Genomic DNA, 12,923 nt, shown 5'->3' with positions numbered 1-12,923 from the left:
TTTTTTTTGTGTGTGCTCGTTCTCCCCAAAATATGTGGCCTATTGGTTGGAGAAATATTAGTCTTCTTTGGAGGAAATTTTCAGGTGGCCACCTGTTGATCAATATATCACTACTGCCCACCCTCCACAAGTACTTCTGTATTGAATTGCTGTCTTCTCTGGAGGCTCTCTTCCAAAAATTTCATCCAATTAACTTTTAATGATTTTTTTCAGGAGAACTATGCATATTAAATTTGATTATACAATAATGCTTCTCTCTCCTGTAGTGTGCTTCATCCATAGACACAAAGGAGGATTCCAATAAATTTATTAAAATAAAAGAAATAGTAAAAACAAAAACAAAAAAACCCAAACCTTTGTATTTAGCAAGTCTTTACACAGTCGAAAGCCATTACAAATGTTAACCGGATACTTGTTTCACAGAGGACCGTAAAACTACTGGCTACCTCACAGGTGCGTTGGGAGGGTTAGTATTTGTAAAGTGTTTTGAGGGCCTCTGATGAAAGGCATTAAAGAAGGTAAAATATTCTAAACATAGTGTGATGGGTTGCCCTCCTTCAAGATGCCACCTGATGTACTGAGATACCACTAAGCCCGTGTGGGCCCCCTTTAACCTGTCTTGCTGAGCCAGGCTCTTAAGCCTCCTCCAGCACACACTCAGGCAGGGCCACACCCACCTGCAGAAAGACACAGACACTGAGATTAGCTCTGGGAAGACTCAGTTTAAGGGACTTGCCCCAGCACTCAGGTGCCCACCTCCCTTGGAGTGTAGACCCAAAGGCATATTGTCTTGCGCTTTATAGAAAAGTCTGCACAGCGCAAGCTCATCAAAGTTTGCCCTCTTCCTCAATGAAGAGATATGCACAACTTCTTAGAAATTGCACAAACTGGGTTTAATAATAAAAAAAAAAAATTATTAACTACAAAAGGCAGATTGTAAGTGATTATAGCAAACAGAACAAAGCAGTTTACTAAGCAAGTAAAACAAAAAACGAAACTAAGCTTGATTCACTAAAGAAATTGGCTACAAATAGTAATTTCTCACCCTAAATGTTGTTTCAGGCAGATTACAAAGGTTCTTGAAAGCCAGCTGCACTGGCCTGCAGCTTGAAACTTCAGGTATTATTACTCGCAGGCTAGACACCCTTCCAGCCTGGGCTCAACTCTTCTCTCTTCCCCCCCCCCCCCCCTCCAGTAGTTCTTCTTTCCAGTGTTTCCCAGTGTCTCTTTGGGTGGGGAGGCAGAGGAGAACCACGATGATGTCACTCCCCTGCCTTGTATAGCTTTTGATGGGAATCGTTGGTCTCCCAGTGGAAAAACACTGGCATTCCAAGGTGGAGTCTGGTACCAGGTGACTCGGTCACATGTGTCTGCAGGGTCGTAGCAGGTATTACTCGCAGGCTGTTTGGAGCATCCACAGGAAGACGAAGCTCTTTCACAGTCCATTGTTTCTGCTGATGGGCCATCAGCCCTGTCTGGCTTTTTCATTGTTGTACCTGAAGGGCTAGTTGTGGGTGTCACCCAAAGTAGCACATTTGAAATACAGATACATGGTCAATATTCCTAGCTTCAGATACAAAACTGATACATGCATACAAATTGGATAAACACATTCAGTAGATCATAATTGTTTCAATGAAACCTCACATGACCCCTCTTGCATAAAACATGTCCTAGTCATATCATAACAATATTTCTATGAAGAATATGGGGTGCAATGTCACACATAGTACAGATGTTTAAAAACAAAAAATCTTTGTAAAATACATTAGGCATATTTTGAATGTTCTTTGTTTTGGGGGAGTGCAAGACCCTCTGCTACCATAGAATGTTGATAGCCCTACCTACCAAACGTCTTATTTCCTTGCTTAATTACAGTTAATAGCATTGCTGCAGTGTAACTGAGCACGCTTAAATGTTAGTTTCAGGCTTCGTTAGTATTGAACCTCTTCTCTTTTTGGTGTCTGCATTATTTGAAGCTTAATATAACCTGGATTGTCAGCCTGCTGCTTTCCCTAAGAGAAACCAAAAAAAAAAAATCCCAAAACCGTATTCCATTTAATGGTTTTAATATTCAAGCATAGCATCAGTAGTTACTAAAAAAAGAAAAGAGAGACCTCAAAATAAGTTACTTTTTATAGCCGTAACACACACACCCCTCCCCCTCCCCATTAAGAATTCTTATCCAGCACAAAGTTACATTGAACTGGACACCAATAAGCTGAATACAAATAATCATTTCACAACCTAAAATGGCTCAGAGGCTAGTCAACAGTTTATTTGCTGTTTGCCCGGAAGTGGAGAACACTCATGACAGCAAGATGCCAGTCTGCTACAAGAGATCAAGTTATACTTTCATCAACTCTTAAAGCCCGTGATGGTTTTTGAGAGTTCATCACAAATTAAAATGAGTAAACTTAAAACTGTCTCTAAATATTTCAGATGCAAAAATATTGAATAACTTTTAAATTAACTGCTTGTTTCTGTAGTCTGCAAAATGAGAATATAGCAGTAGCTCTAAAGAGGTTCTTGTTTCCTTCTCCCCTCACTTCTTTTTGAAAGTTATGCGTAACGGAAATGCTGTTTTAACTTTCCTTCAACTATTTGTTTTAATTCTCTTACAGCAAGACAGACCGGCTTGCCAAAGGATCCGAATGTTACCAAAAGAGCCTTAGTTTAAATCCTTTCCTCTGGTCCCCTTTTGAATCGCTATGTGAAATAGGTAGGTCTGCGGAACTCAATGTGAAGAGATGTGCTTTAAAAAAAATTGCCCTCTGGAGTTGGTATTTTCTCATGCAAATAATTGACTGAAAAACTTCTTAAAATTTCTTTGATAGTGCCACAAGAGCAATCCACATCTAAATATGTTGTATTTCTGTTTAATTTTGGAGCTGCTCCTCATTTCCTGACTGTCTGGCTTTTATGACTTCTAAAAATGAGCTTTTTTTTGGGGGGGGGGGAAGGGAGGAGCGAGAGAGGACCAAATATATCTTCCCTTGAAGAGGAAAATTTGTGCTACAGTTCTACCTCAGATAGCCTCTTTTCTGTAATAAGAGCTCCACAGAACTTAAAGAAGAAACTTGTCCACAGCTAAAAGCATACACTTTTTTAACTATTCTTTTTCATTCAGATTATTCCAAGACACATTTTTGGGTTAATTTCTAACTTTTGTTGTGGATTTCTGATCGACTCAGTCAGAATTTTATCTTTTAAGATAATTTTGTAGGGACCAGCTTGTAGATGATTCTGTCCAATTCTTTTTGAGATAAGTGAACACAGATGTGTCAATAAGCCTTCCTACATTCTTGTCTGGATTTCTAGGAACTTTGTGCCTAGGATAAGAACATGAGTGGCCATACTGGGTCAGACCAATGGTCCGTCTAGCCCAGTATCCTGTCTTCTGACAGTGGCTATTGCCAGATGAGTGAGACAGATTGAACAGAACAGGGCAATTATCAAGTGATCCATCCCCTGTTGTCCAGTCCTGGCATTTGGCAGTCAGAGACTTAGGGACGCCCAGAGCATTTGGTTGCATCCCGGACCATCTTGGCCAATAGCCATTGATGGTCCTATCCTCCATTAATTTATCTAATTCTCCAGGGGATTAAATGAAATGGATAGAGGTGGTAGAGTTATATCTGAAATCCAAAATAATTTAAAGTCCCTAGTGTCGTGCTTTTAAAAACAAATGCACAAAAACTTGCTCACTTTTCTTAAGATACCTAGTGTCCCTTCTATTTTGCTTTTACCCAAGCGCCAAATATATTTGGTCATGGATAACAGTGGTTAAATCTTTCTTCACTCTTACAGGTGAGAAGCCAGACCCTGACCAAACATTTAAATTAACGTCTTTGCAGAACTTCAGCAGTTGCCTGCCCAACACTTGCACAACATTGGTGTCTAATCACAACATATCCCACAGACAGCCTGAGACTGTCCTTATGGAAACGCCACAAGACACAATTGTAAGTTTCATCCAACCCTCTGACCTTTGAAGCAGTTGTCCCAGTTTGAATGAACGACTTAAGAAATACTTGCAAGTGATTGTTATAAAAGATGTCTTCCATTTCAGGAATTGAACAGACTCAACCTGGAATCCTCCAATTCAAAATATTCGTCCTTGAACACAGATTCCTCTATGTCTTACATTGACTCGGCTGTAATTTCACCAGATGCTATCCCTCTTGGATCAGGAACTGCCATATTGTCTAAACAGGCTCAAAATAAACCAAAAACTGGTCGGAGTTTACTGGGAGGACCAGCTGCTCTGAGCCCATTGACACCAAGGTAAGACTAAGACTGGGAATTTAAAACCCTGCTTTGTGACCATTTGCATTGCCACTGTTCCTTGTGTCTTTGGGCAAGAATCATGTCTTTCTCTATATATTGTATGGCACCAAGCATATTGACAGTACTTGGTAAACGCTGCTGAGACAAAAGCCAAACCACTTTAAAACATGAATGGTTACTTTTTTTAGTAGTTGATTTTTTTGGATGAAAAATTACCGACTTTTAGAACAAACTTCAGTAACTAATTAAATAAGCCACCAGCAGTTTGTGACTTTAGAAGAGTGGCATTTTGATTCTGTGTGTTGCTTGGTACAACTTCTGTGATAGAAAAGTCACTGATAAAAGGATTGTGAATTTCTTTTTCAACTTTGAAACCAACAGTTAATAGTAAAAGCTGCAGTAGGGATTTGTAATGCCTTTTGATTTGAAGGACGGTATCTTCCCTCCCCACCCCACCCCCCCATAGGTTCACATGTTCTGTCTCATGATCATGACTCTGCCATTTTCTTCCTTTAAAAAAAATTATTAATTAGTATTGCAGCAAAGCCTGTTGGCCCCCACCGAGATCGGAACCCTCTTGTGCTAGCTACTGTAAATGCGTAAGAGAACTTCCTTGTCCCCAAAAATTTGCAATTTAAATAGACAAGCCAGAGAAAGGGTAGTAAAAAAGAAATAATCTTATCCCTAATTTATAGATGGTTGTGGAGGCATAGAGAGACTTGCACAAGGGCTTACATAGGAGGTCAGAGGCACAGCTGGAAAGGGAACAGCAAGATCAAGCTTCCTCTGAAATGTTATTAATGTAATACTGCTTTTCAAGGGTGTCCTGGTTCTGACATCTCCATTTCATTCTTTTCTCAGTTTTGGAATTTTGCCACTAGAAACCCCTAGCCCTGGGGATGGATCGTATTTACAAAACTACACTAATTCATCTTCTGTAATTGATGTGCCATCTACAGGAGCGCCTTCCAAGAAGGTATCTCGCATTCAAGACTGTGTTTGCCATTCTGTCTGAGCTTAAATACAGGGGAATGTAAAATTTAAACTCTTGTGCAAGTATATCAGCATCGCAGGTTAGCTCAGTTGCTCTGATAAATTGGGTATTTTTTTTTCCCTTGCAGATTTTTTTGTATTTGAAATTACTTTCTCCCTCAGCCAACCAATTATAACGTCCTTCTAAGTCATGGAAATGCTTTCAGTGACTTTATTGAGAATGAAAAATGTCTATATAAAAATGGGTATATTAAATAAAAAATTGGCTTTTACTAAATTCACTTAAATGGTCAGTATTTCAGTTTGGTGAGTTACCAAATACCCTTATCAAGTTCTGAACTTTTTCTTTTTCTCACTTACCAAGTTGTTTCTTTCAGTTGATAACTAGAGCTGATCAGGAATTTTCCGACAAAAACGTTTGTCAGAAAATGCCAATTTATCTAAATCAAAACTCTTCACAGAAAAGGGTTGTCTCTGATTAACTTTTTCAGCTAACATAAAAATGGCCATACTGGGTCAGACTAATGTCCATTTAGCCCAGTATCCTGCCTCTGACAGTGGCCAGTGCCAGGTGCTTCAGAGGGAGTGAACAGAACAGGACATTTGAGTGGTCTGCTCTCTGTTATCCTGTCTCAGCTTCTGGCAATCGGAGATTTAGGGACATCCAGAGCATGGGATTGCGTCCCTGACCATCTTGGCTAAAAGCCATTGATGGCCCTGTCCTCTGAGTTTATCTAATTCCTTTTTTGACACAGTTATAGTTTTGGCCTTCAACATCCCATGACAATGAGTTCCACAGGTTGACTTGCATTGTTTGAAATACTTCCTTATGTTTGTTTTTAATCCTGCTGCCTATTAGTTTAATCAGGTGACCCTCTGATTCTTGTGTTATGTGAAGGGGTAAATAACATCCTTTTTCTAGGATGAATATTCCCAGTCTTTTTTTCTCTCTCCTCGTATGGAAGCTGTTCCATACCCCTAATAATTTTTGTTGCCCTCCTCTAATTCTAATGCCTTTTCTAATTCTAATCTAGCTTTTTTTGAGATTGGGCAAGCAGAATTTTGTGCAGTATTCAAGCTGCGGGCGTACTGTGGGTTTATATAGAAAAGGTTTCAAAACAAATTCTGGTCTTCCAGTTCAAAATGACTTCCCCCTCTTCCCCCCCACAAAAAAAATTTAAGCTAATTATAATACCAAATAAATTATGATAAACATCAAAATGAAACACTTTTGACCCTAAGTAATTTTTTTTCAGATTTTTGGCTCATGAAAATTTTTGAGATTTTGACTTTCCCATCCTAAATCAGGATGCAAATTTTTTGATATCATGAAAATTTTTGCAGAATCAGAAAACCATTTCCTGCCCAGATCTATTGATAATCCTTTTGTTCGGGGTTCCTGCCTTTCTAATGGAGGCGAACCGTCATTAGAACACTCTACAATGGGTTTGGACGAATTACTGGTGAATGTTGAGACCTTTTTTGTAATAATACAAAAGTATTGTTAATGCTACAAAAAAGAATTTTACTAAATTAGATACAGTTGTGATTGTTAATTAAACAAAACAGGAACACCACTATATATTTTTTAAAGCGAATTAAACATGGCCTTATATATTAACCAAATTGTAAAACATCGGCACGTTGCAGAGGGCAGTTTGTGTTAACTATAGCTTTAGTGGCTATTTCATATCAAGGTTAAGGCTATTATTTATTGGTGCAAATGAGGGCTGAGATCCTAAAAGCTTGTCCCACATGGGTGAAACAGATCTTAAATTTTTTACTTTGAGCCTTTAAAAAATGTCAGTGTTCCTTGTACCACGGTGCTGTGTGGTAAGGACAAGCATCTTGCTTTAGCTTTACACAGCCACACAACTTAGGTGTAGGGTACCTCATACTACCTAGCCATTGCCATCCCTTTTGAGAACCAGAGCCTGCCAATGGGACAGAACTATAGTTCTGGTCTCTCACTTGGGCTGTCCAGCAGAGCTGGCCAGGGACAAGGGAGCAGTAATATGTGCTGTAAAATGAACCTTGCAGTCACCTACAGCAAGAGAGGAGCATGGGAACAATTCTGACTCTGAGGTGATTGTAGCTTTGCATTGTCTTATGTGCAGGGCTGAGCCTAAAGGCTCAATCAAGTCCGCCAAGTGTTCACTTGCATATCGTCTTTTATTCTATTACTTTTTAGGGGTTGTTTTCGGAAGTATGTGAATTGAAATTACCACACATAAGGAAGCATGAGAGCGGCAGTTCTCAGCTTGGTTCATGAATCAGCCCAGCCCAGAATACTTGGTGATGGTCCACAGAGAGCTGGCTGATAGCATGATGCTAACTATTGTTTCTATTTTAAACATTTTCCATGTAAGCATTTGCTTTAGTTGCCATAGAGATGTTATAGGTATCGTGAATGGGAGGCAAGGTGTCCGAAATGATTCTCTAAGATATGGTCTACGATGTAGAAAGTTTAAGCACCCTTGCGTTGGAGAAAATCTAATGACTTAACCCACTTGCTACGGGCACCTTTTCTTTCTTGAGAATATAGAATTTGTATCTGCTTCCGATCCGCAAATATGTTCTGCGGATATCTGCAGATTTGCAGGGCTCTATCCATATATTTTTAGTAAATTATACATATTTTATGGCATTCTTGGTGCAACTGTTAATAGCTGCCCTTTTCAAAGACATTTATAAACGAATGTATTTTTAAGGTGCTGAAAGGAGGTCTCAAATAAGTGTCAAATTCCTCCAAGTAGAACTTGCTTTATCAGTCAATGGTCTGGGCAAATTCAGGGTTGGTGCTTAGCTTGCTGTGTTTTATTTCCATTAGTCAGTCAAAATTTGAGAGTCCTTGACCTGGAAACTTGACCTACAAGTCCATCTACCAGCTAGATCATCTCCCACTAACTCAGCACTCACTCTGCTGAATCACTTCTTATTTATGGATTTGTCACTTTTGAATGGTGTAGCTACCAAGTCTTCCCCTGTGGCCTCCTGATGTCTCTCCACTTTGTTCAGAACACTGGAGTCACACTTTCACCAATATGTACAAGCACGGCTGCATTACCTTTTACCTGAAAAACCTCCACTGGCATTTCATCGCTGCTAAATCACATTCTTCCTCAGTATCCTCCATCGGTTATGCTCTGTTTTGCATTATGCTCTTCCCCCAATTAACTCACTTGCTCGTTCTGCCCTTAGTTTCACATTCCCATCTCTGCTCTGTTGGAGCAGGACCTTCTGCTGTGTGCTACCGCAATTCTCTGGAAACCTGCTTGCCTCACTGATTCCCATCCTTGTGTATCTTAAAACCAATTTCTAGGTTTCTAACCAGTTTTCCACAACAGAATTGAAAGGCCACCATCCTTGTATTTGGGCATGTCTGTGTATGTGTATTCTCCCAAATGCCTTTTTCTGCTTTGTTGTTGTTGCTGTATTTAGAGGTCTATGAATGTAACATCTCTTTAAATACTTTTTTCCAATGCTTATTGGCTCTTAGGGTGTGGTTTTAAGTAAAGGTGTTAGTGCTGTAATTTTTAAATACAGGAGTTAAGATTTTTTTCTCTTTGTAGTAAATGATCTGGGTTCACTATCACTTTCTAGTGAAACAACTTTTATACATCTTCAGCCATGTCATAGGTTAAAATATAAGGAGATAAAGCCCTACTTGTTGACTAGTTTCCCCTCGCTTTTGCTATGTAATATTTCATCAGTCCGTTGGTGTACTTCATTAATGCATGTGGACACACTGCTTTTGAGTTGCATTTAATGTTACTGTCTAAACAAACATTGATAAGCATAGTTCTAACAAATGGCTTAGCATTCTGGTGCATGTTCTATAACATCTAAATAATTGCTTACCGGTTTCATTTCTGCTCCTCAAATTACCTGTAACTATTTGTGAGCTCAGTAGCTGTGATGGTGCATGCCTTGTAGTAGGAGTTTCCTAAGGAACATGTAAATAAAGAAACGAAACATTAGGATGGATCCAAGTACATCCTGCCTGAAGGGACAAGCAGTCTTGCTGGGTGCGCAGTGTCGTCCAAGATTGAATTAGTTAAAGGGGAAGGGCAGGACAGATGTTTTGTTAATAAAATCATCTGAAACTAATGTAACCAATGCTGTCTCATCTCAGTTTTAGGCAGCAAGCAACTTGGAAATGTGTGATATTGGGGGAATTCTTTTTCTGTCTATAATGACTTCAGTGGCTCTGAAAGGCTTATTTTGGGTAGCATTAGTGATGGAGGGATAGCTCAATGGTTTGAGCTTTGGCCTGCTAAACCCAGGGTTGTGAGTTCAATCCTTGAGGGGGCCACTTAGGGATCTGGGGCAAAATCAGTACTTGGCCCTGCTAGTGAAGGCAGGGGGCTGGACTCAATGACCTTTCGGGTCCCTTCCGGTTCTATGAGATAGGTATATCTCCATATATTATTATAAATATGCCTTTGTTTCCCATTGTAACTTAGAGTAAATGGTCAGTCCGTTGGATCTAGAAAAAGTATGAACAAAGGCCACTCCGAATCCACAGTTATGCTAAGTTAATGAGACAAATTTATCATATTGCAGGTACCAATTTCTGGTAATCGAGGTGAACATCATAGCTGCCTCAAATGCATATGCAGTAAATGTGTAGAATCTTATTGGCAAAGGGTATGCTATGTGAATTGAAATACTAATTCTGTACTAAACATAGTGATAAACAAGCACTTAAGGTTATTGGAAGCTCTTTGTGCAGTGCCTAACACAATGAGGTTCCAATGCTGATTGAGGCCTTTGAGTGCTACTAATATAATGTAATTACTGAAAAATGAAATTTCTCTTTCCCAGTTTGGTTACTTTGTGCGTTTGACAGCACTTCACGTAGTCCGTCTTAATCCAGTGGGGGAGACTTTATAAAGAAATAAACTACATATTTTCACTTTGCATGTCCTGGCCTGATTCCTGGAGCTTCTTCTTGCCAGCAGATGGAGACTGCACATCTTTTTGGTGATATCACCCCTGTATATAAGGAGCTTTCTACCTTAGAATCATAGAATATGAAGGTTGGAAGGGACCTCAGGAGGTCATCTAGTCCAACCCCCTGCTCAAAGCAGGACCAATCCCCAGACAGATTTTTACCCCAGATCCCTAAATGGCCCCCTCAAGGATTGAACTCACAACTCTGGGTTTAGCAGACCAATGCGCAAACCACTGAGCCTTGCTGAGCTCAGTTGCCTCTCTCCAGTAGGTGGAGAGAGAAGTTTCTTTGCTGGCTGATTCTCTAATCTAGAATATTCACACTTGTTTAATAAAAGAATTCTGCTGGTCTTTCCCCTCGACTCACTGTAAATATTAAATAGGCATAAATTAGTTATTTTCTGACATGATGTAGTCAGTGCATTTAGTGACATAATAACAAACCTGTAGAAATTTTGTGTTATGCAGTCTGTCACCAGGATAAGCCAAGCGGGAACAAAGTCTGTCTTCTCACAGAGTGGAAATAGCCGGGAAGTCACTCCAGTCCTTGTTGCACAAACACAGAGTTCTGGGCCACAGACAAGGTATTAAAAAATTACATACCTCAGTAGCATCTTTTACACCTGGTTTTGCTTCTTGTGTCCTTATCAAATAAGCACAAAGTGAATCTGACCTATGGTATGAAGTGTCATTCCTGATTGGATGAAGAAAAAGATAATGTGAAGTGGGTCTTATTAAACAAAATCTTACGATAGTAACCAAGTAAATTTCTGCAATCCGTTCAACTAGTTCTTGGTGGAATGGCCTAATTGCAATTCGGTATGAAGATCCTGACTTTGAAATTCTCTCTACAAGGTGGATTTTTAATTGCATTTTGCACTGTACCTCAGAGCTCTCATGGCAAGAGTACCTCACTTACACAGAGGCCAAACTATGCCTTACGACATTTGAGAGAATGATTTCAGCTTTCTAACTTATTTGTAGATTTCTCAATATTTATTTCAGTAATAAATGTTGATAAACAACTTGTTTAAAATGCATCACTTTAACTGTTCAGAAAACTGCCAAATGTGTTGTGTATTCTCTTCCTTGTGTGCACATGCTTAACTTGCATTTGCATTAATCAGAATGTGCCTCAAATGGCTATTTAGTCTTGACTCACATGAGCATGAAGTCAAGTATCAGGGGGTAGCCGTGTTAGTCTGTATCTACAAAAACAACAAGGAGTCTGGTGGCCCTTAAAGACTAACAGATTTATTTGGGCATAAGCTTTCGTGAGTAAAAACCTCACGAAAGCTTATGCCCAAATAAATCTGTTAGTCTTTAAGGTGCCACCAGACTCCTTGTTGTTTATGAGCATGAAGTTAATTTTGGTATGAAGGCCTTGTTTTATTATGTGGCAGAAGGGTCCCCAGACTGACGTATGGTAAGAGACAGCCAGCTAATGACAGGCAAGACTTTTATCCATTTTGGTTATTCTTGGCTGCCAGTTTGGGTTTCCCCTTGGAGCCAAAACTTTCAGCTCTCGTTGCACCGGTAGGACTTGCTATATGTAGGAGAGGATAGCTTGATTTTACTTAGCATAGAAACTTACTGGTTAAGCAAATACCACATAAACGGCTGCAGTGATCACAAACGTGGGGGACGGAGTGGTTAAAATCAAAATTTGGGTTATATAGCAGCACGTAAATCTGTCCCAGGGAGATGGCGGCACCTTCACACCAGTGTACAAGACATCTGCTAATTTAATATAAATTAGTTTAAAATTTTTTTTTTTTTTTTTAAAGAATTTTACTTCTAATAAGCTGTTTATTTGTAGTACAACCCCTCAGGTATTGAGCCCAACCATTGCTGCTCCACCTAATGCACTGCCTCGAAGAAGTTCTCGCCTATTTACTAGTGATAGCTCTACAACAAAGGTAACGTAGGATGTACACCCTAAATAATGTATCCATTTTCTTATCTTTCTACTTATGCTGACTAATAACCTGATTATTCAGCCACTCAGTACAAAGCTCCCATTGAGTAAGGGTGTGGAGCAGCTGAAGAATTGGCCTTGTAATGTGCAGAAGTTGTGAAATATATTTGGCTGCACAACATGAACTTTTATAGTACATGACATGATTTGAATTTTTCAGTTAGCATGCATGTCTGTGTGATGTTTTCAAAAGTCTTAACATGTAAGTGTTTGTATCAAGTGAACACTCATCCTGATGTGTTGCTGGGCTCAAATTAGTGACTGACAAACTTCATAAGTCATCTACAGAACATATTTCAGTCGGGTTAAATTTCAGTCTGGAATTGCAAAAATTCAGTTATGATGTGTATTCCTCAAAGTGAGAGAATCCACCAAAGTAATTATGCAACTCAGCAGCTTCTGCAGCAGCAAGAAACTAACCAGAAACAAGTGTTCCTAGCTGGTTTCACACTGCTCCCAGCACCTTTGGAAAAAGTGCTGTTGTGTGAGAACAATCTGGTAGCTGCTCATCTGCAGAGAAAGAGGTAGAGGTTTAGGTAGATGTCCTACTAGTAGTTGATCTTATAAAATCACTGTAATATTCAATGATGCTGAGAGCTTTAGTTAGGAATTGAAATATATAGGAAAAGTGAAGTACCAAAACGTTAAGTGAATCAAAGGAAGTATCAAAAATTTATCTTGTGACCTGTCAGTAGTATATCCTTGG

At 39.4% G+C, this 12,923-nt stretch overlaps 1 protein-coding gene across 7 annotated transcripts in view; it reads left to right on the top strand.

The window, feature by feature from the left end:
* The window catches only part of CDC27 (cell division cycle 27), a 53,070-nt gene that overhangs the window by 17,334 nt on the left and 22,813 nt on the right, over window positions 1-12,923 (top strand). For 4 of the 7 annotated variants that reach the window (XM_065577717.1, XM_065577719.1, XM_065577722.1 and 1 more), the window contains exons 5-10: window positions 2,625-2,722; window positions 3,811-3,965; window positions 4,073-4,287; window positions 5,152-5,266; window positions 10,708-10,823; window positions 12,059-12,158. In XM_065577717.1, the coding sequence (XP_065433789.1) occupies window positions 2,625-2,722; window positions 3,811-3,965; window positions 4,073-4,287; window positions 5,152-5,266; window positions 10,708-10,823; window positions 12,059-12,158 (799 nt within the window). Of the gene's footprint in view, window positions 1-2,624; window positions 2,723-3,810; window positions 3,966-4,072; window positions 4,288-5,151; window positions 5,267-10,689; window positions 10,824-12,058; window positions 12,159-12,923 lie in introns of all 7 variants that reach the window. The other 3 variants (XM_065577716.1, XM_065577715.1, XM_065577720.1) reach the window with 2 other exon arrangements.

The sequence above is a fragment of the Chrysemys picta genome, chromosome 24 (genome assembly GCF_011386835.1).
Source record: "Chrysemys picta bellii isolate R12L10 chromosome 24, ASM1138683v2, whole genome shotgun sequence".
Classification (NCBI taxonomy): domain Eukaryota; kingdom Metazoa; phylum Chordata; order Testudines; family Emydidae; genus Chrysemys; species Chrysemys picta.
The sequence above is the reverse complement of the archived record's forward strand: the minus strand, read 5'-3'. Positions and strand labels throughout refer to the sequence as shown.